Source organism: Martes martes (genome assembly GCF_963455335.1).
Source record: "Martes martes genome assembly, chromosome: 8".
NCBI classification, from domain to species: domain Eukaryota; kingdom Metazoa; phylum Chordata; class Mammalia; order Carnivora; family Mustelidae; genus Martes; species Martes martes.
The window spans coordinates 103,822,350-103,847,134 of record NC_137895.1 but is presented as its reverse complement, the minus strand read 5'-3'; the positions used below and the strand labels follow the sequence as shown (position 1 = coordinate 103,847,134).

The 24,785-nt window shown below is 50.6% G+C and overlaps 1 protein-coding gene across 1 annotated transcript in view; it reads left to right on the top strand.

Annotated features, from left to right (window-relative positions):
- PRMT8 (protein arginine methyltransferase 8) overlaps nucleotides 1-18,749 on the top strand; it is a gene marked incomplete at both ends in the record, with an annotated part of 100,290 nt that extends 81,541 nt beyond the window's left edge. The window contains 4 exons of the mRNA XM_080812276.1: nucleotides 3,268-3,383; nucleotides 8,948-9,098; nucleotides 17,790-17,911; nucleotides 18,666-18,749. Of these exons, the coding sequence (XP_080668402.1) occupies nucleotides 3,268-3,383; nucleotides 8,948-9,098; nucleotides 17,790-17,911; nucleotides 18,666-18,749 (473 nt within the window). The remainder of the gene's footprint in view (nucleotides 1-3,267; nucleotides 3,384-8,947; nucleotides 9,099-17,789; nucleotides 17,912-18,665) is intronic.
- Nucleotides 18,750-24,785: the final 6,036 nt, after the last annotated feature.

Sequence of the window (24,785 nt, the reverse complement as noted above, 5' to 3'; positions counted from 1 at the left end):
GCTGTTGCTTTAGTTACATTCATTGTGCCACAATGCAGTCCTTTCTGAGAGTTTGTTTTTAATCCATAGACAAAATCACAGGTCCTTCTGATGTCATTGTTTAAATTTAAATAAGAAGATTAATAACAATATTTCTTGGTAGCCAATGGCCCTCACTCCACATTCACTCAGTCAATAAGCAAGACAGAGTTGCAACAAAAAAATAATCTGTTGGATTAGTGTTGTCTCCCATCCCTGCTCCAATTCTGCTAAAGAAGCTAGTGGGAAATAAATGGTTAGCAGAAAAAAAGAGAAAACAAATTTAATGTCCTGGGCAAACTTTTTCTTGAATAACTGAAGTCAGGGTGGTCTAGCTGGGAAGAAAAACATGAATTAACCTCTGAAAATGTAACTAAAATACTGGGCATTGCAAAGCAGTGTAGAGCATTAAATATTTGGGAATGAATTTCAATTAAAAAAGCATTATCTGTGTGCTTGTATTGTGCTAGATACTGGGCTATAGGTGTTGAGGATATAGAAGAAGTAATCCCATAGTTGGGAATAGTTAGGAAAGGTTTCACAAAAGCAGGGGATATTAAGCTCATCATTTCTTGACTGTAAGGGAATTTTCTTTCTTTCTTTCTTTCTTTCTTTCTTTCTTTCTTTCTTTCTTTCTTTCTTTCTTTCTTTTTTTTTTTTTACAAAGAGAGAGAGTGAGAAAGAGAGCATGTGTATGTGGTGGGAAGAGGACCAGAGGGGGAGGGAGAGGGGGGATCTCAAGCAGACTCCCCACTGAGCACGGAGACCGATACAGGGCTGATCTTATGACCCTGAGATTATGACCTGGGTTGAAATCAAGAGTTGGACTGTTGACTGACTGAGTCACCCAGGCACCCCTACTTATATAGATCTGTAAAATTCCACCTTCCTGGATCCCAGATCTGTAGATTGATTCAGGAGGTCTGGTATGGGCCCAGGAATTTGTATTTTTTTGAAAAGTGTCCCAGATGATTCTGGAGCACAGAACCACTGAACCCAACTCCTGACTTTACATGCAAGCCTAGAGAAGAGGCTTGATCTGTCCGTGATCACACAGCTCGCGTGGTGACAAAGCCAGAGCTCAAGTCACATAATGATAATGACCACTGTGTATCAGCTGCTCTATGTTCTAGGCATCTCCTTACACACTCTACTTATATTATCACATTTAACCCTCATGACAACCCAGTAGAGTAGCTGTGGTTATCTTTATTTTAAAGAAGAGACCAACTCTTTGAGAGCTAATTTTTTTTTAAAGATCTTACTTATTTATTTGACAGAGAGGGAGAGAGAGATCACAAGTAGGCAGAGAGGCAGGCAGAGGGGGAGGGGGAAGCAGGTTCCCTGCCAAACAGAAAGCCCGATGAGGGGCTTGATCCCAGGACCCCAAGATCATGACCTGAGCCGAGGGCAGAGGCTTAACCCACTGAGCCACCCAGGAGCCCCAGAGAACTAAATTTTTGCTAAGATTACACAACAAATAAATGGCAGAGCCCAGACTTGAAGTGTGAAGCCCAGGTCTTTAAATGTCATGCACATAGACTCTCTTCAATATTTGCCCAACACATGCCCTGAGCCTCAACTTAAGGCAGGGCTGAGAGAGAGAAGGGGCAGGAACATGGCAGCAGCAGGTGTCTTAAGGAAAGATTTTAAACGAAGGCAGTGTGTTTAGTGTATATGTTTTATCCAGGGACTTCCAGACTCTAGAAGGGGGTCTCCCCTGAAACATGTCCCATTGCCAACCGAGCAGCTTCCTTCTCCAAACGTAGGTTTCAACTGGGAATTTGGCACCAACCTCATGTGATTTAATGGATATGACTGGCATCTTATCCTCAAGCCAGAATTTCGCAAGTGCTCACCCTCTGGGAGATGATTATTTTCTCTGCCTCTTCTCCCCGAGGAAGGTCTTTGTGTGCCTTAGAAAGGAGTCAAAGAAGCACAGCTTTCACTGACTGATCCGACCTCCTTCCTCACACACCCCCTCTCTTAAACATACAGAAACATAGTTCCCGAAGGTACTGTTTGCTTGATGCAAATTTTAAAAAGAAATTTAATCCTATAAGATTTTAGAGGAAAACATCTCTCCTTCGATGCATTTCTAGACCCATCTGCATAAACAGACAAATGAGATTCAGCTGCTCAGTAACTAAAGCTGCTGCTTAGGCCACACCCTCTGCAGTACTGAGAAAGGAAATTGCGTTCCTGGTAGCTGTCACAACTGGGTCAGTGCAGCTGAAGGATCAGGGGACAAGCTGGAGTGAGCCCTAGCTCCTCCAACTCCCTAATGTAGGATCTGGACCCAAATATTGTGAGTGGGCCAGATGCCAACTTCCCCCAACCTATTTTGTTGACTGTCAATGGAAGTATCCCCCCTGGAGGCTGCTGGATAGATTAAATGAAGAGTCTGGCTTGAGCTAGGTGGTCAGTCAATGTAGCAATGATTGCCACCATTTAAGGATGGTCTTGGGCCATCAGATTTGCATTCCTTCACTCAACACCCTTGCATCCTACATCTTTCTCCCTCTCAAAGCATCTTATGAGCAGCCATATGGGGCCAATGAGCACCACTGGGTTGGTTGTGCACTACCTGGGGGATCTTTCTTATGGGATGGATTCTTAGTAAGTACATCATGGCATGTGAGAAAGATAGACTCATGACCCACCCTCACCCCTCATTTTGCGATTGAGAAAACAGAGGTTCAGAGAGGTTAGGGAATTAGCACAAGGGCCTAGTCAGTAAGTGCTGGTGCTGGGATTCAAACTAGTCTATATCATTTTAAGAGCCCATGTTTCTCTCTGCTTTGTTGAAGATTCAGTGTGTGGAGACAGGAGAAGGGAGAAAGATGGACCTTCTAAGTGTGCAGAATGGCCAAGTGAAGGCACCAAGACAGAGATGTGGGTGCCAGATAAGAGTTTGTAGGAGATGCTGCTGGCTCGGAGAGAGGGCAAATAGATCCAGGAAGAGTCAGGCAATCTGGATTCCGGTCTTGATCCTGTGGCATTCTAGCTGTGTGACCTTAGAGAAGTTTTTCAGCCTCTCTGAGTTTCAGTTTTCCTAACCATCAAGTGGGATCTGTACATCCTGCCAAGCTTTCCACTCGATGAGCAATTCTTCTATTCCGATTTCAGAGGAACGTGGGCTGCCCCTTCCCCCCCCCCCCGGGGATACTGTGCTCTAGCACTCGGGAGGGCTGGGAAGACTTCCAGGGGTCCTGCTGCTGGCCCTCATGTCTCACTCTGTTTTCACAGGGTGGGAGAATGTCTATGGCTTTGATATGACCTGTATCCGAGATGTTGCCATGAAGGAGCCCCTGGTGGACATCGTGGATCCAAAGCAAGTGGTGACCAATGCCTGTTTAATAAAGGTCTGTAGACTCCTCCTGCTTGGGCCCAAGCATGCTGGCAACCCAGCTGTGCCACCCTGGAAAGCCATGGGCCTGGAGTTCCCCGGCCTGGCGAGGCAAGGCCAACATGGCCAGATCCCCTGGCACCCCAAGGTGACTGCCCGTCAAAAGAAGATGCTCGCACAAAGCAGAGCCGCAGAGAGAGCCACTGGACTCCACAGGGGCACAGCTGAAGGGAGGGAGTCGGGTCACATCCCTCGGTGATTCAGGAGAAGGGTCTGGGGGAGGGGGCATTAGCGTAGAGGCAGGAGGGTATGCTCAGGTTTGGGCAAGCTCCTCCATTCAGAGGTGGATGGCCGTCTTGGGGAAGCAATGCAATCCCTCCATCGGCTCTGCAATCGGCATTACACTCCCCCCTCCAAGCGCACATCTGACCTGGCCAGACAGAGCTCCTCAACCCCCTTCCCGAGTGGTCTTGTTTGCACATGCTTTAACAGTTTTCCTGGCAAGACTTTCCTCCGTGCAAATGAAGAACAGCTGGCCAGCATCCTCGGCGCACCGATCCTCCGTGTATTCTTATTATTAAATATTCAAACGTATCAAATTTGATAGAGTGAAAACAGAAGTTCCCCTTGACCTTCCCTCCCTCTCAACCCCACACACGCTTTTCCTGGAGGTAACACTGTTCACATGTTGGCTTGCTCTTTCCAGCCCTTTCCTACGAATTTACATCTATAGACACTAATACATTATGTTGAACCATATAAACTACTGATACTTGGTCTTTTAAAATCTGGAAAGGCATTGCTTTCACATGGTTGAAGCTAACTTTTTAATGTAAAAATCTGGGTTCATTCTGTAAGTGTTCATTGGCCCACCCAGCTGCCATCTTCCTGAAACAGACTTGAGGGCTCTGGTCCTGGACTTGTCACTTCTTTGTGGGGAGTATTGGGCTGGAGCCTGGCAGCATCTGCAGTGGATAAAGGGGAGGAGTCCAGGGCCCCTGGGGATGAGGCTTCTGAAGTTCTGATGTAAACTGCTGCTCTGCCAGGCTCACAGCTGTCCTTTGTCGGTGGGCACAGTCTTCCTAAGAAGAAACACAGCTCTTGGTCCCTAGTGTCCCTGTGACATTTAAGAAGGGACCTCCGAGGGCTAATAAAACTAGCTGAGCCTCACATAGCTCATCAGCTGATGCCTCCTCCTTATGACATTCTGCCTAAGAGGTGTAGCTGGGAGTCTATGTCTTCAGCTCTCTGTTGACAGGGTTCTCACTACTTCTTAACTTGGCCCATTCCAAGTCCAGGCGGGATCAACTGCAAGCAAATGTGTCCTTTAAGTTTTTCTCCTACCAGCCTACAGTCCCTGAAGCCTCTCCCTCTCCCTGCCCCAAACAAGAAACAGGGAAGTATGCCCCCAAAGTGGTGCAACCGAATTTGCCCAAATGACATGGGGCAGTTTTATGGAACTGTTAGGCATCTGTGCACCATGGCCTTGGCTGAAGGCATGACTGCTTCAATGTGCAGGGACCCCAGGGGGCTTTCCACCTTTGATGGTAGACGTGGCCACTGTGCTTGCCTGGGTCTACTGCAGGTCTCGTGGTGGGCTGCCTGCTTCTCCCCCACCGCAAGGCCTCTCTGGCCTCCCCACTCCCACCAAGGTTTTTTCCCTTAGTTATACCTGAGTGCAACCAGGGGTAAAGCAACAGAACTTGGGGAAGGGGGAGGCAGACAGGCACACACACTCCTGTAAACTCCTCCAGGCCTACGAGTTTGTGTCAGGATGGGAGCTCGAAGCTGAGGTCCTGCCCACCTTCCCTTTGCCCGCACACTCTCTTCCTCTCTTCCCTGGGAAGGGTAAGGACTGTCTGTGCATGCTTCTGTAAGCAGGAGAGCCCCTCCATCAGCTTACACCCGCCATCAGCTTACCCGCGGGTGTGCTAAGCAACATTTTGCCAAGCCTATTGGGAAAACACGTGCCCTTCTTCACACACTTAATTGCTACTTTCATCGCTATTAACGTTGCAAAGTGTGACACTTTATTATAATTAAGACTCTGTTTTGACCAGACTTCTGCTCTGAGACATCCATTTGTAACGTTATTTAGTGGTGGGGATAACGGAGGCCAGGGCTTTTCTGAGCGGTGGATGTTTCCAGAACCCTCTGCTTCCTGGGGCTTCCCTGAGGCCGAGTCGGTGGGGGTGGGGTGCGCTCTGCGGTGTCAGAGACGCTGTTGGAGCAGGAAGACAAAATCCTTCCAGTGCAGGGCTCTGGGCCCTAGGGAGCCAGGGTAAAGGGTTTGGTTCTGTAGGCTTTGACAGGAGGTCTGTAGGTCTGACAGGAGGGTGGGCGTGAGCTTTGAGGGCCTCTGTGTCTCCGAAGCCCAGCCACAGTGGGCCACCTTCACAGATGGCTCCACTCCTATTGGCAAAAATCAACCGTCTCCATTTTCACCATTTTATGTCATGTCATGTCCTGTCATGTCATTTTAGTGAGCTCTATGCCCGGTGTGGAGCTCGAACTCACAACCCAAGAGTTGCACGCTCTACTGACTGAGCCAGCCGGGCACCCCTCCATTGTCACCATTCTAATGTACAGCTTCATCACGTCTGTCTCGAAGCTTTTTGCTCTTTCGGGGGCCCCTATTAAGATGCAAATGTCTGTAGGACGTAGTGTACCCTGTCAGCTAACAGAGGAGTCGATAGCTGACAGTAGTTGATACACGTCTGAGAGCAGGACTCTAGGGAGGTGGGACTCCTTGATCCAGGGGGATGGTGTGTGTGTGAGCGTGTGCCCTAATGTTGTGAAGAAGTGAGGGGGCTGCCCAGAGAAAGGAGCCAGGTCCAGATGTGTCCCGGAGCCTACCTTTGGGGCTCACTGTCTGTGTTCAGGCCAACAGGTCCACGATCTGTAGGTAAGCCATATGGAGTCATGTAAGGTTTTGGATTCAGAAAGCAGTGCAGTCTGAATGGATTTGAGGGATTAGGGGGTTGGTTTGGAGAAGAGGCTTGGGGCTGGGGGAAGGAGCTCTGTCGAGCAGGGAAACCAGGAGGGAGAAGACTGAGGACTGACAAGTGCTAGGTTACACAGGGGGAATACACAGACCCATCAAGGGCAGCCTCTGCCCTGAACTCCAGTCAATGTGGTTGGGGGCAGGGGGTCAGGGGGGCGGGGAGCAGGCTGCTGAGACAAGCCAGATGTGCCGTGGAAAGATCAGGCGAGGCTGAAAGCAGAGGGACCAAGAAGAAAAAGAAAATGAGGACCTTGGAAAGAGCCTGGAGCCTGGGCGTCTGGCCCTGGCAAAGAGGGAGATGGTAGTCGGTGAGTGTGGGCACCAGAAGCCTCGTGGACTATGCCGATGCCATTAACATATACGATTAACCACATCTGGCTGCCCATGGGCCTGAAGGAACCATGGGCAGCCTGTGGCCGGAGGGCTAATGAACGTCATATACGCTGACAGGTGCCATGGACCAAACGTAGCAAGGTGACATAGAATGGAGGACCCTACACTCAGTGTCCAGGACAAAAGGAAAAAGGAGCATGAGCGAGGGTGTGGTGGAGGGAGGGGGCTTGGCTGACTTTGTGCTGTCTGAGCCAGCAGTGTGCTTTTTGAGATCAGAAGCTGCTAGAAGTATGTCCCAAACAAGGAGGGTGAGAGTCAGAAATCATGACTTATGAGAAGTGAATGAGAAAACAGGTACAGTTTATGTTGGAGAAGAAAAGGTTTAGGAGGCCCCTGTGAGGTGGAAGAGGCATTAGGCATGGGTGGAAGTTACAGAGATTAATGGGTACTCTCCTCACTCATTTTGAGGAGGGAGCTGTCCATTGGAGATGTCAGGAGATGGAATCAGAGGCCTGGCAGGTAGTGAGCACATCAGTCCCACGAAGGTGTTCAAGCCAGCACTAGATGGCCACTCCCCAGGGAGGCTACCAAAGGGGCTCTTGCACTGATGGATTTCTAATCCTGTCAAATTCTGCATGCTTGACCCATGGCTTCCCATTCCCCTGATTCTTCTTCCCCGTCCTTGGTTCTAGAAGCACAGTAAACTTGCATCTGAGGTGATATCACCAAGAGGCTCCCCATTTCCCTACATCTGCATTTCTACCCTGTCCCCAACCAACACATCAGAGCTGCAGCCTCCCCCAGAGGACATGATGGCTCCACACTGCAGACCACAATAGGGCTCTGATCGGACTTGCCTCCTTGACCAAACTTCTTCCTCTGTCTCTTTCAAGTCCCTGGAATGCTTTGCGTCTGCTTTTCCTTTATTTGTTCTAGAAATATGTAGAGATAAAAGCCATTTCTGTTACATCATTCTGTGTCTTCCCTGCTCTAGTTTTGCCACCTTCAGACCCCTCTCCTAATTATCCCCAACATATTCCATCATCCGGGTCTCAGGAGAACCCTCTTGGAACCGGTCCAGGCACAAGTGTTTCCGTTTGGCTCTTACAGCTTCAGGACAGAGGTCCTTGCTACACAAACCCAGCAGTGGGAAGCTTCCTTAGACCTCCCTGAAAGGGGTCTGGATGCCTCTAGGGCTCTTGGAAGGTTTGCCCTGTCTCACCGGAGCCAGCAAACAGCAGGTCAGCATCCTTCACACAGAAAAGAACAGCACATTGCAAACTGTCTTTCATTATACTTGCTCCCCACGCAACATTGATTTTCAGCTACTTCCCAACTGAAATTGTTAAAATTATTAGTTCTTTGTGTTTTCCATTCCCCAGTCAGAACTGAAAAATTCTTACTTATTTCTCCCCCTTTTTTCTTTCTTCCTTTCTCTTTTCCCCCCTTCATCTCCCTCCCTCCACCTCTTTCCCTCACCCCTCCCCTCCCTTCCTTCTTTCCTTCTTCTCTTTTTCTCTTTCTCTCTCTCCTCCCTCCCTCTCTCTCTCTCTCTCTCTCTTTCTTTCATCCAGGCTTGGTGTAGATGGTCAGCAGAACTTTGCTCAGTTCAGCCTGTGACTGTGGTGGGCTCCTATCTTCACTCCCAAGATAATACTTAGTTTCTCCTGTTGCTCAGAACTGGAATATCAAAAAATGGGGAAATGACTAATCTGGTTCACCCAGATCCCTGGGAGGGCTTGAAAAAGCACCAATCAACCGCTGTGTTGATCCCAGAGGTCTGAGCTGCCGTCCCCACCCCACCCCACCCCCACTCAGAGTTTGTAATCCAGGGGATGCTAATGCCCTTCATCTGGGGCCGCACTCTGAGCACCACTAGATGAAGGGAGCGATGCTGAGCTAGACTGCTCTGAGGCCACTCAGTTAGGTTTCAGGAAGGCTCTGTGTCATTCATCCCCCTCTCTCCTCTCCTCCCCTCCCATTCCCAGAAGGCTGACCTTCCTAATTCTATTCCCCTCACATTCAAACGTGTTTGCACCATTTCCTGAGCATACCCCACCATAGAATGGATGGAGGAGGTCACTGGGAGGGCGGTGGGTGGACTGGGGAGCCTCCCCGAGGGTAATGACCCCCCCACCCTGAGAGTCTACTCTGGGTGGTCTTCCGAGGGAAGGAAGCTGCTGACCAGGACCCAGACCCGGTGGGGCGCTAAGTGTTGGCATTCTCTTTCCTCCGGGCCGCAGGAAGTGGACATTTATACGGTGAAGACGGAAGAGCTGTCGTTCACATCTGCCTTCTGCCTGCAGATACAGCGAAATGACTACGTCCACGCCCTGGTCACCTATTTTAATATTGAATTTACCAAGTGCCACAAGAAAATGGGGTTTTCCACAGGTGAGCCTTTTGTGGGCACTCACTCCAGACCCTTCCCTGCTTCCATGTGGAGGCTTTGCAGAAGTGGCAAGGGCTGGCCTTGTCGTGGGGGCAGGACCTGGGGCCAGAGCCGGGGGCCTTTGCTTGGCATCTCGTAAGCCTTCTCCAGCACTTCCCCAAGCTTTTGGCTGCCGAAGGAGAAGATAGATGGAAGTGGGTATGGTAAGACCAGAGCCGAGAGTGTGTGTTGGGCGGGGAGGGGCAGAGGCGGACGGCCCCATTTCGAAGGCACATTTGTTCATTGAACATCTACTAAGCATATTCTGTGCAAGGGGCAAGGATACAGAGTGGAGTAAGGTTTCCCTGTCTTCACTGCCTCACCCTCTCACAGGATTCAACGGGTCTCTCCCTAGGCTGCAGACCTAGGGAGACCATGTCTCTCTGTGTCCTTCCTCTCTTTGCTGCTTCTACCTCAATCCTTCCTTCATTAAGCTCCTGCCACTGTTCCCCAAAGACCATCTGTGCTCTCCCTCCCGGCCCAGCTTCAGAGGTGTTTCATTTCCTGCAGCAGATGAGCCCAAATTTCTTAGCCTGGTAAATGGGGGTTCCATGACCCAGCCCTAGCCCACTTCTGTCACCTCATTTCTCACTGCCCCTCCTTTGCTTTGCCTTCCTCCCTTGTCCCTTCACTGCACACACGGCCCAGTCACACCGAGCACCTTGCAGTCCCCGAGCTTAGCAAGGCTTCTTAAGTCACTAGGCCATTGTCTCTGCCCACACCAACCCGTTCTAGGTGCGTCATGGGGACAGGAAGATCTTGTCAGAGACTCTTGTCATCTCCTTCCTCCCATATTTGTCTGGTAGGGCTGCCATAACGAAGTACTACAGACTGGTGGCTTAAACTACAGACATTTATTTCTCACAGTTCTGGAAGTTCAAGGTGTCGGCAGGTTTGGTCTCTCCTGAGACTCTCTCCTTGGTTTGCAGGTGGCCTCCTCTTCCCTGTGTCCTCACATGGCCTTTCCTCCGCTGTGTGCCCTCATCCCCTCTTTCTAGAAGGACACCAACCATACTGGATTGGGGCCTTATTTTAACGGTCTCTTTAAAGGTCCTATCTCCAAATACAGTCATATTCTGAGGGACAGGGGCTTAGGGCCACAGCTCATGAATTGCAGGGGACACAGTTCGGCCCCAAACACCTCCTCCCTCCCACCCCTCGCCTGGCCAACTCCAACACAGGTCTCATCTCCCACTTCAGCTGTTAATTGATGCCCTCCTCCACTCCTGGTCAAGGTTAGGCATCCTCCTTGGGGCTCCCTAATATCCTGTGCTTACATCAGTCAGTCATGGTGCTGTAAAAAAAAAAAAAAAAAATCAAGGAAAAAGTCCTCTTTCCACTGCATCTCAACTCTGTGGCTCAGAGACATATGTTAACGATTTCTTTTGTATCCTTCCCAAACATTTCAATGGTGCAGGAGCACATGCATACCTATATACACCTTTTTATTTTTGGCTTTTTATTTGAAATACTTCTCGTATAAAGTTACAAAAATAGTACATAGAGTTCTGTGAACCCTTTGCCCACCTCGCCCATGGGTGGCATCTTAGGTAAGTACAGTACCACATCCCAACTACACCTTTTTTAAAACACCGGTTGGCTCATATGAAACGCACAGCCCTCTGCCTCTTTGTCTTTATATAACAGTAGACCCTGGAGAGCCTTCCACAGTCTCACAGGTGTAGCTAGTGTATTTTTTTTTTTTTTGGACAACTACATGGGATTCCTGTGCCAGATGTACCATTGTTTAGTCAGTATTTTCACTCTTCTTACGCAATTCTCAGTCTCCCTGTGGGCTGGGGTCACATGTCCTGAGTCTCTGTCCTGCTGCCATCTAGAGGAGTGCTTGGCTCCCAGTAGGTCCTAAACACATCTCTGTCCGAGTCTATCAAGATCCGAGTCCTGCACTTAGGAAGATGTTCCTATTGATCACGCCTGCGAAGTCCTCCCGGAGGTGGGAGCACGTCATCGGGGGCGAGTGAGCTTGCATGTGGCAGGGGTGAGTGGGTTCCATAAGAATCTGAGGATATGATTATTCACTTTTTGGAGCCTTGGTGACAGTGGTCCTCTTTTACTTGTGGACAGAGGGGCAAAAGACTTCTCTAACCCCTCCTAGAAGGGTTTTTTCCAGAACTGGTGTCTCTTGACCACCAAGACCACAATCTGCTGGTCCCCACCATCTAGGGCAGGGCTGGTACCCCCCGTCTTGGGGAGAATCGGAGACCCCCCAATTTGGGTCATTTTCAGCTACTACCCTCCTTAGAGGGGCAGCAGGTGAGATGGCCTTCCTGGTAGTCAGGAGGGGGAAGAGAGGGTTTACCTGGATCTTGAAGGGTGGGTGAAATTCAGCCTCCCCCACAGTAGTGGGGCAGTATGGTACCAGTGGGAGGGCTGAGCAGGAGCCTGCTTGAGAACCGTGCTGTGACTAGAAGCTGGGGATGGAGCCAGCACAGCTGGGCCTGCCTCTACTCTCTCCGGGGTGATGCCTCCCCTGGGGCCTGCCCTGCTGTAGGCGATGAGGAAGGGTACTAGGTGCGCTCTGGAAAAAGTTCTTCTTGTAAAACCTAGGATCCAGCCCTATAGCTCGCAGCCCATCGCTCCCCCTTATCCCTTCCCTGAGTTTATTTCCATTTTTTTTTTTTTTTTGAGATCACAAGCGGGCAGAGAGGTAGGCAGAGAGAGAGGAGGAAGCAGTCTCCCCGCTGAGCAGAGCGCCCGATGCGGGGCTCGATCCCAGAACCCTGGGATGATGACCTGAGCCGAAGGCAGAGGCTTTAACCCACTGAGCCACCCTGGCGCCCCTTTATTTCCATTTCTTGAGGTCAAGCAGATAGCCTGCTGGACCCCTGTCCAGAGATGGCTCTGTGGTGGCAGGGACAACATTCCTGATGCCCCCCTGTGAAGGAGGATTGTTTAATCTCAAATTCAGAATCAAAGAAGTCAGCCCTCGGCTGAGGGATGGTGAGGATTTGCTCCCAGCATTCAAGTCTCCATCCAACCCACTGGTGCTGTTTTGCCCCATTCTGTGGTCACAGCCCCACTGTAGTTCCTCACAGGTCCCGGGGAGAGAGACGATGAGGCCTGTGTTTCCTAGGCTCAAAGACTAGGGGTTTAGATCAAGGTCTGAGCTCACTCATCTGTCTTTTTGCAACTATGGTGTTATGCAGACTCCTTTTTGCACAGAACCCCAGAAACTTAGGTCTGAAAGGTCACCCAGAGGTCCTACAGCCTTCTATTCCCCATGCCTTGGTACAGAGATTCTCAAAGTGTGGTCTGTGGCTGGCAACATCAGCATCACCTGGAAACTTTTTAGAAATGCAAATTCTCAAGACTTACCCCAGATCTTCTGAGTCAGAGACTCTGGAGTGGGGCCCTCCAGGTGACTGTGATACACAGATCAGTCTGAGAACTACTGCCCCTGTTCATGACTGCTTGAACAAGATGATGGTCAATGCCTTTCTGTAAAGATAATTCCATATCCTTACTATGATATGCCCTTTTTTCTCCTCAAGGTCTTTGCCTTCTGGCTGTTGTAGGTCCCTCTCGCTGCAGCATCCCTAGATGGTTAGAGATCAGCAGAAATAATTTGCTTATCTGCTTCCTCAGCCACCTGGGGGGGTGACCACAGGGGGTTTTGCTTCCAACACGTGGCATACATTTTTACCAGGTAGTGTAGGTTTGGCAGTGGGCTTTTCAGACTCTCTGCACTCTGACCACCCAGAAAAGAGTATTTACTTTTTGTTTTTGAGGACCTCAGATGCACAGAATTAGATCAATCTTAATTCCTGGTTCGTGACATCATTGGGTCAGGCACTGTTCACTTTTTGCTCGTTTATTTATTAACATAATGAACACCTGTGAACTCACCACTAACTCAGTAACTAGAATGTAAAGTATTATTAACTAGAATGCAATAGTAACTAGAAAGAAATGTATTACTGTTATTAGAATGTAAATGCATTAGTTAATATCAAGAAATGAACTATTACTACTAATTAGAATATAAATATTAACCTGAATTACATTATTAATGGTATAATGATGCTATTTATAATGAATAAGTAAGTTAATTCACAGTCACATAATTAATCCCTGTGAGCTCGCCACATAACGACATGGATGCTCCATGCCATCCCATCACCCCCCCCATATAGCCTCTAGATGAACATTACTCTGAATAATTTTGTACTCTCTATCCCCTTGCTATTTTTAAAGAAAGTTTGATCACATCTATGTGTATGTCAGAACACTGTATTGTTTGGTCTCAGCTATTTTCAAAATTCATGCAGAGTGTAGCCTGCTGTATGTGCCACCTTCCCATCAATTATCCGCCGAGCTTTCTGTCTCAGCCCAGCCACAGCTGGCTCTGGGGGGCCCACTTGAGAGCACATCACGTGGTGTGCAGCTTGAAAACAATCCTTGTTAATGGCTCTGGCGTCTCCTCTCTGCAGCTCCAGGCAGAAGCTGTTGCAAATGGGCACAGGAGCCCAGGGTTCCAGGCTGTGCCCGCCAGCGGCCATGGCTGCCCCCCATCCTCTGTGGGTGGGGGCAGGAAGTGGGAACTGGGACCCTTGGGGCAGTTGGAGTAGGTGGAGGGGCAGTTGCTTGAGTAGAAAGCAGACCTGGGCTGGAGTCTTTGTTTTTCCAGGAGTCTGCCAGGTAGGATGGCCAGATACAGGAGATGGATCTTGATTAGGTTACTTCCTGGGACTCTGGCTTGTTATCTGTGAGATGATGTGGCTGGACTGCGATGCCTAGCAGCCCCTTCCAGCTTTGCCATCCAGTGACCATGAGTCATTGTAGCAGGTCCAAGAAACTTCTTGGTGCATAGTCTTTCATTCTCCAAAAAGCTTCTGATCCTCTAGGGACTATATTACAAATTGATAGCTAGAAAATATTCTAAATTTCAGGAAAAGCTACCAGGCACTTGGACACTGGGAAGTGAAACAGGAAACAGGATTCTACTCTCTTTCTGAAAGCACCAGGAAAAGAATTCTTGGGAGGGGCCCTTGCCATTCATTCCCCCAACCCCCTGAGCTCTACCGTCCTTGTCCTTGGTCATGAGGATGATCCAGAGGCCTGAGTGCCTTCTCACTGAGGCTGCAGGATGTGAAGGGGAGGCAAGGCTGTACAGGTTGCTGTTTCCCAAATTTAGGACCATAGCTGGCACATGAAAGGCATCCTGAATTGATGTCTGTTGAGTGTAGGAGTGCCTGCTGGGGACAGTACTGGTCACACTCACTTCAAAATATAGAACAAAAGCTGTTCACAATCCAGAGCCCGGAGAGACTGGGAAGGGGAGGGAGAAAAGGGGAGGTTGGCGTGTGGGGTCAGGGTATTAAGAGTATAAAGATATCTTCATAACAGGGAAAACTGAAAATCAGATGCATGATTTTGAAGGTTACAGTTGGGGCAGGGGAGGGAGGGAGGGACTTGTTCCCTGATGAGAGCTCTAGATGTCATCCACAGCCCCGTGTTGCATGCTCCTCCTTGCACCTGCCACCATTCTAGATGTTTCCCTAGGACATTCTGCACTACTAGAGTGAGGCAGCGTATCTTTGCAGGTCAGCACCAAAGATTATGGGTAAGCAAAATGATATCTACCACTTCCAATAGTGATGATATCGGAATTATATCATAATGGCTTATTATATTATAATGGCTTAGCAATACCCTCACATTGGCTTAGTGTGTTGTACAGTGACCATATAATTTATCTTTCAATTAAGGACACTTTCATAGTGAAAGGGAGAACTATTCATAGTTAAACCACAAAGACAAGTAACCTGGAGCTGTCTATGGTCACCCTTTGTATCCCCTTTCCCCTTGTCATCCCATCTAATCCTCAAAGTACCCCAGGAAATAAATATCACGCCCCACATTCTATAGATGTAGAAAACGAGTGCCAGGGTCATAGTGCAAACACATGGCAATGGGGAGGCAGGAAACTGAGCCTGCTGTTGCCTCATTAAATGTCCTTTCCACTCTTGCCCATCTGGAGATGTTACTAGATGCAAAGACTGGGTCCGCAGCGTGATTTCAGCCATGCTGTGTGTCTACAACACCCAGGAGGAGATGTTTAAGTCTTGGCAAGTCTGCCCCCTTCATGTCCCCCCAGAGTGACTGAATTCAAGTCTCTAGGAGTAGAGTGGAGACATCTGAATTGTAATCAGTTTCTCCTGGACATCTCGATGGAGAATTAGTATTTTTGAAACCTGGTTTAGATAATGAGTCCACAACCAATGGACCCATCACAGAAATGAAATGTTTGGGGAGGTTCTCAAACTTTTGATGTTAATGTCAAGGGGGAAAAAGAAAATCACTTTCCTCCAACCCAAGCCTGGCATACATTTGGACAATCATCAGACACACCTAGGCTTGATGGCTGCCAACCCTGAGTGAGTGAAATCCCTGGGACTCTCCTAAGGCATCTGATTAGGTGACAGAAGGAAGCTGCTTGAATCTCCTTGCCTGAAGGTCTTTAAGAACAGGAGAGACACCTGTCTGAGCTGGTGTAGGAGGAAGTGGGGGCGAGAGTGCTGTCAGTCACAAACTGCCATTTTCCACACACACCAGAGACTATCTTTTGACAATTTATTTAGATGCAGTTGGCAGGGAGGGTGCTGGGACAGGTGGACTTTTTCTATAGATAGCAGTATGGCTTAGAGGCCACAAAGGCTGGTATGTTTGGGGATCTAGGATCTGAGAGGCACAGACTACATATTCATGATACTCCTTGGATTCTTTCCAAGTGCTCAGGCTGCTTTTCCCCCACCATGACCATGAGTTTGCATTGATTTCCCAAATGCACATATTGAAGTCTACACAAGTCTTTAACCAAACCAGTAACATTTGATCAAGCCAGGTCATTGCAAAGGGCAAAGAAAGACAGACCCTTCACCACCATTTAAATAGGTCTTGGGGTTTGTAAGATCTCAGAAGTGACCCGGTCTGACTCAGCGCATGATAAATCCCATTAGTGGTTGTTGTAAGCACACCTAAGGCTGGACATTTGGTAGCTCAGACGATTGCAGAACAGCCCTAATTTTTCCCAATGGATTCAAAATTTGCCTTCTAGTTATTCCAGTGACTAGCCTTCGTTCTGTCTCCAACGCCGTATATAAAGCCACGTATGAGATTTTCCATATGGCTTCTGAAGTATTTGAAAGGGGCTTATTATATTCTCCCAAGTCTTCTCATCTTTAGCTCTGGTCCTAAGCAAAGAGAAAATCAGTATCAAGGAGTCCTACATCCAGGTGGAGGAAGGTAAGACCCTAACGGGCCAAGAAGAACTTACTATAATAGGTTCCTCTACTACCTACAGTTTTCAAAGCCTCCACTGGAATTGAACATCTACAGTACCTTGAAGCATAACAAACCTATTTGGGTTTTTGCCCTCACTTATTTATTCGGTACTTACAGATCTAGCAAGTGTGGTGGTAGGTGCCAAGGATATCACAGTAAAGAAGCCTGGCCTGGCACCTGTCCTCATGGAAACTGCAGTCTTCTGGAGGAAGCAAACAGCTGAGAAAAGATGAAGGCCTTTGCACCGCAGTGTGATAGGCACTGTGGTCACATAAGCTCAGGGTGGGCCTTGGGCGAGGATTCCCAGAGGAAGTGACCTTGACGGATGAGGAAGGGAAAGCCTACTGAGGCGCTGAGGAAGATGGCCCATATCCAGGACCCCTCATTTGGCTCTTGAGCATGTAGTGTGTCAAGAGAGAGGCTAGATGGGATTCAATGGCTAATACAGGGAAGGCTCCAGCATTGGTCTGGCTTTGGATCCTGCAGGAGGCATGAGCTGTGCACCAGTGGTGGGTCTGTGGGATGAGAATTATCCCACATTTCCTTTTTTAAAAGATTTATTTATTTATTTGAGGAGGGGAGGGGCAGAGGGAGAAGGAGGGGGGGAATCTCAAGCAGACTCCCTGCTGAGCATGGGGTCCAACACGGGGCTCGATCTCATGATCCTGAGATCATGGTGTGAGCTAAACTCACATTGGTTGGTTAGTTGGATGTTTAACCAACTGAGCCACTCAGGCGCCCCATCCCTTTTCTTTTTGATCCAGTTAGGAGGACACTGTTGAAACCCCACAGCAGACTTGGGCCAAGGAGACTAGGTTTAGTTCTGGGGCAGAGAAGTGGCAAGGAAAGCTGTGTACAGAATGGGCTGTCGGTGGGACATGGGTTTAGCTATGGAATTTGCATACATGATGTCACTTAAGGGGAGCCAGGATGGCTTACCTACAAATCTCCCCCTTACACTGCTTGAATGTCTTCCCTCTGTTGAACTAATTAAAAACAGTAGCATTTTGAGTTTCATCTGCGTTAATGAGTTCAGTTGCTGAGAGGGTGCTCATCCCACCCCTTGGAATGAACTTGTGATACCAGCATCTTTCTCTTCTGATTTCCTGGAAGATCAGGAGCTCTGAGAAGATGGGAATTCGATGGAAGCAAGAGCACCGGGGCTGAATGAGGGTTTCTGGGGCAGCAGGCTATAGGGGCTGGACCCTGACCCTGCAAGAGTGCTGGGTGTTGGTTCAGCGAATCCCAGAAGAAGCCCAGCAACTTCTAGGCAGGGTCTCAGCCTCAGTCCTTCTGGAGATATCTCCTGTGACCCTTTCTTCCCATCTCCCTTGTTCTTGTCCCCTCAGCCCCCGATGCCCCCTACACCCACTGGAAGCAGACTGTCTTCTACTTAGAAGATTACCTCACTGTCCGGAGGGGGGAAGAAATCTATGGGACCATATCCATGAAGCCAAATGCCAAAAATGTGGTGAGTGCTGAAGCCGTCTCTATCTGGGGCAGAGTCAGAGAGAGGAGGGGACCCACGGAGCTGGCTCCCCGCAGCTCCCAGGACCCCCTTGCCCAGGTGCCCGAGTGCCTTGTGTACCAACTGACCAGGCACTGGGGGAGGGGTAGTAGAAAGCCAGACTAGGTGTCACTGAAAGCGTCTAGCTGTAGTCCCTTAACACTCAGGGATGAGAGATTTTTCTCCAGGCCCAGCTCTGGCCTCTCAGCCTCGAGGACAGTTTCCAGTTCTTCATCCGGGGTCTCTGGGCAGAGAGGCTGTGGTTCAGCTCATTTAGAGCACGCCAAGCCAGGAAATAACAGCTTCTGCTGGCCTGGAAGATGTTCGGCTCGCCTTTCTTCAGCGGGCCTGGTGGGTCGGGGATTGTGCGATTCTGTCTGAGTAACGGCAGGTGCGAGCCTGTGAGTTGAAAGAGTCTGAGGAATGTTTTGAGGGCTGTGCTGTGGAGGACTCAAGCACCCCACTCTGTTTTCTCTCAGGATGAACTCAGAGGGAGCCCTTCTGTATTATAACAGGAAGGGCTTAGGTTCGAAATCAAAGCACTTCCTGTCAGGATGATGAGACACCAGAATAGATTCCCAAGGGCTGCTCGTGAGAACCCCTTCGCTAGAAAACCTTAGAAACACGGTAGTCCCCCATCCCCCTGCGGGCAGGAGCCGGTGGAGGGGGGCGACTCCCTACCACGCTAACCCCAGGACCCTTCGCCCCTCCTTTGCAGCGAGACCTCGATTTCACGGTAGATTTGGATTTTAAGGGACAGCTGTGTGAAACATCTGTATCTAATGACTACAAAATGCGTTAGCACACGTGGGAAGCTGCAGAGAGCGAGCAAGAAGAGAAACTCTTCCCTCCATCTGCGGTTCCGTAACAAGGACTCCACGCTCGAAAACCAGAGTTTTAAATTCTGCCTTGAAGATTGGTGAACTCACCAGGGCTCCCGTGGGCCCTGCCACGGGACACAGAGCCTCCAGCTCCCCAGCTCTGCTCTGGGAGCCCTTCACCGAGGCTTTGCTGTCGCCCACACGGACCAGCCTCCAGTGCTGGGGCTGGGGCCCCGAGGATGGAAAAGTGCACACGTATACCCATTGTCCTCCTTAACTGTGAATCTCCGGAACTTCCAAGTTTTGCATGCTGCAGGCATCTAGGACAGACTGCTTCACTAGAACCTGGACACGTAGTGTCTTTGATAGCGTAAGCCAGATCACCCGTCTGTGCGGTGGCGTTTGCGTGCGTGCGTGCGTGCGCGCCTCCAGCAGACCCATTAGTTTCTCTGCCCACACCACCTGTATATGCATGCATATACAACTACGTGGGTATACGTCTGTGTTCATTCAGGGTGTGTGTGTGTGCGTGCGTGCGTGCGTGCGTGTGCGTAGAATATATATTACTCTCAGAGGAGATTCTGTTGCTTTCGAATAGGAATTTGTTTTGTGATTAGTTTTCCCCCTTCCCCATCCCTTACAGATGTTAAGCAGCTATGAAACGTTCTCTGTACCAGCTCTGGTCTCCTTTTGATAGACTGTGGCTCTGAACCCTGAGCATAGTACCACGCACTCTGTTGGCGCTCAATAAATGCACATGAGAGCGAAGCGGTGGCCCAGCTGTGTTCTTGGGGCTCTAGGGTGGGAGGCCTCAGAGTGGATATGAGAGGCCACACTGGAAGGGGAGATCCAAGGAGCAACAGATGCTGCTGCAGGCCCCCAAAGGGCAGCTCGTGGTTGAAGCTGCTATGACGTCAGGCCTGGTCCAAGGGCATGTTCCCTGCCAACCCCCCGGGGGGTGGGAAGAGGGACTTAGCGGTGAGGTGGGAGGACGTGAGCTAAACAAGAACACTCTAGAACAGGAAGCTACCTGTAGCCTGGAGGGAGGCCAAGCTCAGGAACCAGAGAATCTGGGATACGTGTCCTGCTGGGAGGGCCTGGACAAAGCAGGAGATGGTGGTCCTGGGTTCCTGGGGAGAGACTGGGGCAGGGTCTGAATGGAAAGCCAGTGGAGAGATTGTTCTTGTCCGAGGTGCTGAAAGTTTGCAGCACTGCACAGGGGCTCATCCCTGCTCCCTCAACGTGGCCAGTGACTTGCTGGCCCTGCTACTCTCCGTGCCAACAGGAACTCACCCACCTTGAACGGGGCCTTCCCGCTGAGCCCCGGTGAGACACTGGGTCCCAGGACGGTACCCCAGGTTCCCACTGCAGCTTCTCCCCCCAGCATGGTTGGGGTGCCCTCAACATCTTCAGACCTGCCACCTCTTAGATTCTAGACTCTGGTTCCATCGTGGAGAGGGCAGGACCAGGTGAGAGAGTTCTGTGGCTGTGAACAATCCCCTGAGGGCAGGGACCCAGGCCCAGCTACCTTGAAGATTCAGTGGCCTAGGAGTCTGAGGGCCTGCTTCTTTGCCGTGTGGGAGGAAACAGGGCCTGGATCCTGAGCCGTGGGGGTGTGGGTTTGCCCCCGTGGGCCTTGGGCAAGTCACATCACCTTATCACGGCTGAGGAAAGGGGGCTGGACCAAGTGAATGTTTTCCACACTGTGTCCTGGGGAGCCCTCAGGCTTGGGGGTGGGGCCAGGGTCAAGGTGGGCAGAGCTCTGGATTTCCGTCTCCCCAGGTTAAAAAAAGAAACAACAATGCTTTTCTCATCTGTTTTAATTTTCTTTGGGAAAAGGATTCTACTACTAAAACTGAAAATGAAATAAAGAAATATTAAGGAACCAAGACCAAAATCAAACACCTCTGAAAATGATGTATGCAGGTGACCCCAGAGTCCCCCTGGCCCAAATACTCTGAGGTCAGTGGAATCTTGGACCTTCTCTCTCTCTTTCCTTCTCTACTGCTGCCAGTTCTGCACACTCTCACCAGAAGCTGCCCTCAAGTGATATTTGGGTCTTGGTTGGGTGCCCACCCCTCGGCCAAGAACCACATTTTCACCCACCTGCATCTTTATGTTATCTCTTGCCCCCATCAGCTCTGAGATATTCTCTCTGGGACCATCATCACTCAGAAAGGGGGGCTGGCTCTCTGGGCAGATAGGGGTTCTTTGCCTGGATTTTAAAAGGGGCCTCCTAAAGTTCTGGGGATGTGCAAATTTCGGTCCCCCCTGCCCCTTGGTCTAGTGCGAGCACTGCACAACGGTACTCAGGGGCCCCAAGAAAAGCCGTGCTGGGCCCCTCGGAGCCCATGTATGTTTCCCCCTAGCTAGTGAAAGGCTGCCCTGTGTTCCTGGGCTGAGCCAATAAGATTCCCCTATAGAGAGCTGTCAGCAAAATTAGCAGCCTCCATCCAAGTGTGGTAACTGACTCTCCGTAGGATGGAAGCCCATGTACTGTGCCAGACATGGTGGAGTGTTTTGATTTGGTTTCAGGTTGGGTTATTCTTAAGCTTCTGGGACAAGTGATCTCATCTGCGTCATCTCCCCTGGGAGACATATCCCAGGTGCTGGGAAGGAAGAAGGGCCCTTTAGAGGAGTTGGTGGGGCCTACCGGGCCCAAGATGGGAAGGAGGCAGAGGAGGCTTTGGCTTGGCTGCAGGTGGGGTGTCCGGGAGCTGACAGTGCCATTGAGAATGATCAGTGACTCCAGCAGCGACGGTCCCTACCCTTCCATAATGTACTTGTGGGCTTCCCCAGAGTCCTGGGAGTTAGAGGCAGAGGAACCCCACCCGTTCTGTAGCCCCACTGAGGCCCCAGGAGGAGGAGTGGAGTTGTAGCGGAGCTGGGCGGTGACCTCAGTTTTGCCCATGGTCCCTCCTCCGCCTGTGCTGGTCCCTCCGAACCCAGGTCTGGAGGCCTCCCCTTGCATCTGGACAAAGACAGCTCACCTCATGTATTCCATGTGTTAGACAAGAAGGACAGGAAAACTGGAGGAGACAGCAGTGAATGTGTTAGGGGAGAGAAGGGGGCTTGAAGAAGGACATGGGAGCAGGGGCTCCATCCGAGGGCATTTGAGGGAAACTTATTAGTGGCCTTTCTCTGTGGTGGCACTTGGGGAACCCCTACCTTCTGCCTTTCGTTGGGTAGGGAGCCCAGCCAAGTTCACGGAGGATTCCATCCATGGTCAATGGGGTAAAATCGTACATTGGCAGAAGCCAACCAGTCTGATGACCCTGCCTGCCAGGGGCTCCAGGCATTTGGGGCCTGTAGGCATCCCTGACATTCCTGGGGGACAGGAATGGGCTGAACAGAGAGGTCCAGAGGTCTTTCGGACCTCTCCAGCCACCAGAAGGGAAGGTCACCCCTGAGGCTTGTCCTGGCTCTGGGTCTCCAGCCTCTGCTGCCCCATATTCCCATCTTTGCTCCTGGACTGCTGGGGTGAGGGCTGGAGAGGCACGAAGGAGCACTTCTCCAGAGCAGCCCCCTCCTCCTGCCCACGGGAATGCTGCAGTGGGAATTGTAATTTCCCTCTGATCTGCTCGGAGCACGTTCTGAATCAAAGTCAGTCTGTGAGATGAGGTCTTCGCATGACAATAGGGACACTGCAAAGAGGACTTCACGTATGAAACCTCTTCTGTCCCTGACTCTGCTTTTTAAATTTTTTTCTTAGAGACTGTACAAAACCTATTAGTGGTACTCCTGTCTCTCTTCTTCCCTTCTTCCTCTTTGGGGGAACTTCTCCCTTCCACTCCCAGCTGACTTCTCCCCAGACCCACAGCCCTGGGGCCTCTTTGGAGGTCTTATCCGGGCTGAGTCACTCTGAGGGCCGTTGTGTGCATGGTCCTTCTTCCCCATAGAAAGAAGGCTCCAGGGACGGGAACCAGCCTCCCTCTGCCTATCCCCTTGAACAGCATGGGGGTGCAGGTGGGAGGAGACAGGGCGACAGCTGGCCAGCTTGACATCATGGAATGTGTCCAGCGGCCGTTCAAGGCCATTCGGCTCCCTGTCCTTCTATCTGCGCCCTTGGGGAGAGGCTGACATTTTCCTTCCTCGTAAAAACCACCCCATGGAGGCTCTTTCCCCTGTGCCAGGCCCTCCCTTCTTCCCTGTCTCTGCTTCCTTCCTCCCTCTCAGCACCACAACTGGCACCCCACCCCAAACCCCAGCCTGATCCGGACCTCGGGCACACAGTGAAATGAAGCTGGACGTCTCAGCCCATTCTCGTGCCTAGGATGGGTCACCCGGTTAAGAGTCTGTCCTCAGCCTAGTGGCCAGCCGTGATCATGGGGTAATTTTCTATCTTTCATCTTTGATCTATCTCATTCTCGCCGCCCCATCCCCTCCCCTGCACAGAGGGGGCCCACCCTAGGTTCTGGAGCCCTGCTCCTGAAGACAGACTTTTTCTGGGTCCGTGCCTGGAGTCTTGAATGGCACCCCCTGCACACCTGGCTTCTGCGTGCCACCCCATCCGCATGGCCCTCTAGCTTGCCTTTGACCCTCCGGCTGCCACAGGCTGTGCCCCAATCCTCGGCCTATGGTCTTGGGACTGCCAGGATAAGCCTGCTTGAGGATGGGTGATCTCCTCACACCTGTCTAACCACATCTGGAGCCTTCCAGGCTGCCCAGGGCCCAACCCATGGGAAGCGATGAACTCCTATTCAACTAAGGCTCAGACACAATGCGTTCGATGACCAGAAGGTTGGCCAACAAGCGTCTATCAGCTTCTCAACGGGCTCCATCCTACCACATCCATAGTCTGAGCCCGGCTCAGTGACACAAACTCTGCAGGGCGGATGATGAAGTTTTAGCCTCCTTATCATCTCTCAGTTATCAAGCCTGTGAAATGGAAGGGAAATGCACTCTCTGTGAATCCCATAGAAAGATCCAGCTGTCATTTTCAGAGAAGGGAGCATTCAAGGAAGTCCTTTTTGATCCTAACCATAGGTCATTTAATCACAGCAGAAGTGAAAAGGGTTTCCCAAATTCTAGGTGCCAGCTAGCATCTCGGCCTCAAGGGCAGCCAGAGCGAACTGGCCAGAAGAAACTGTGTGCTGGGTCACTCGGCCCCGGCCCTGTTGTCCCCACTTCCAAAGGGAAGCATCAGTCACTGGACAACTCCACCACACACCGTGAGGGTTACAGCCAAAGAGGAAGGCAAACCCCAGGGGGGCCGCTTCCTGACTGTGTGACTGTGGGCAAGTCTCTCCACCTCTGTGAGACTCAGGAGGAGATGACCTGGATGGAATGAGAGTAATATAAAGCATGTTTGGAACCTGTAAAGCTCCATCAGAATTCCAGTTATAGTTGCTATTTTCATCATATTTCTGCCCTGCACGCCAACTCCGTCATTGAGAAGCCTGTTTGGATGCCAGTGTCTGTGGGCCTTGGAAGGTCCTGAGGCGGCAGGCTCTGCGGTCAGAGCCGAGGTCAGCAGCTGGAGCGGCCTCCCGACTACAGGCTTGTCACTGCAGGGGACACACATGTAGAGTTTCTGCCAAAAGCCCTGGGCAGAGTGGCCTGCTTGGTGACTCCTGTCCATTAGCTCTTTAAAAGCCTCACAGGTTGTTTGTGGAGATCTCCCAGACCCCCAGCAGGAGGTGACTGACTGACACCAACAGCACGTGTCCTTCCATTAGAACAAGAAGATCCTCGATCAGTGAGATGCCATAACCCCACCCGGGGCACTCTGGGCAGGTCCCCCGTCCTTCTGGCTCTCTCCGCCCACATTTCCAGACACAAGGACATCCTGGTGACCTTGAGACAGAGCCTAGAGCCTACGTCTAGAGCCTGGCTCCCATCCCGTGGAGAAGAGCCATAGCTAATCCAAGAGGTTCTCTCTCCTCTAGAATCTGACACAAGGTGCCATTCCCGGGAGAGTTTTCCTCTAGCGGTATTTGGTTTTGATCAATAAGGTATTGAGTTTGTGTACTCAGAGGACCTATTCTCTTTGAGGGCAGTGTGGTAGCTCAGAAGCA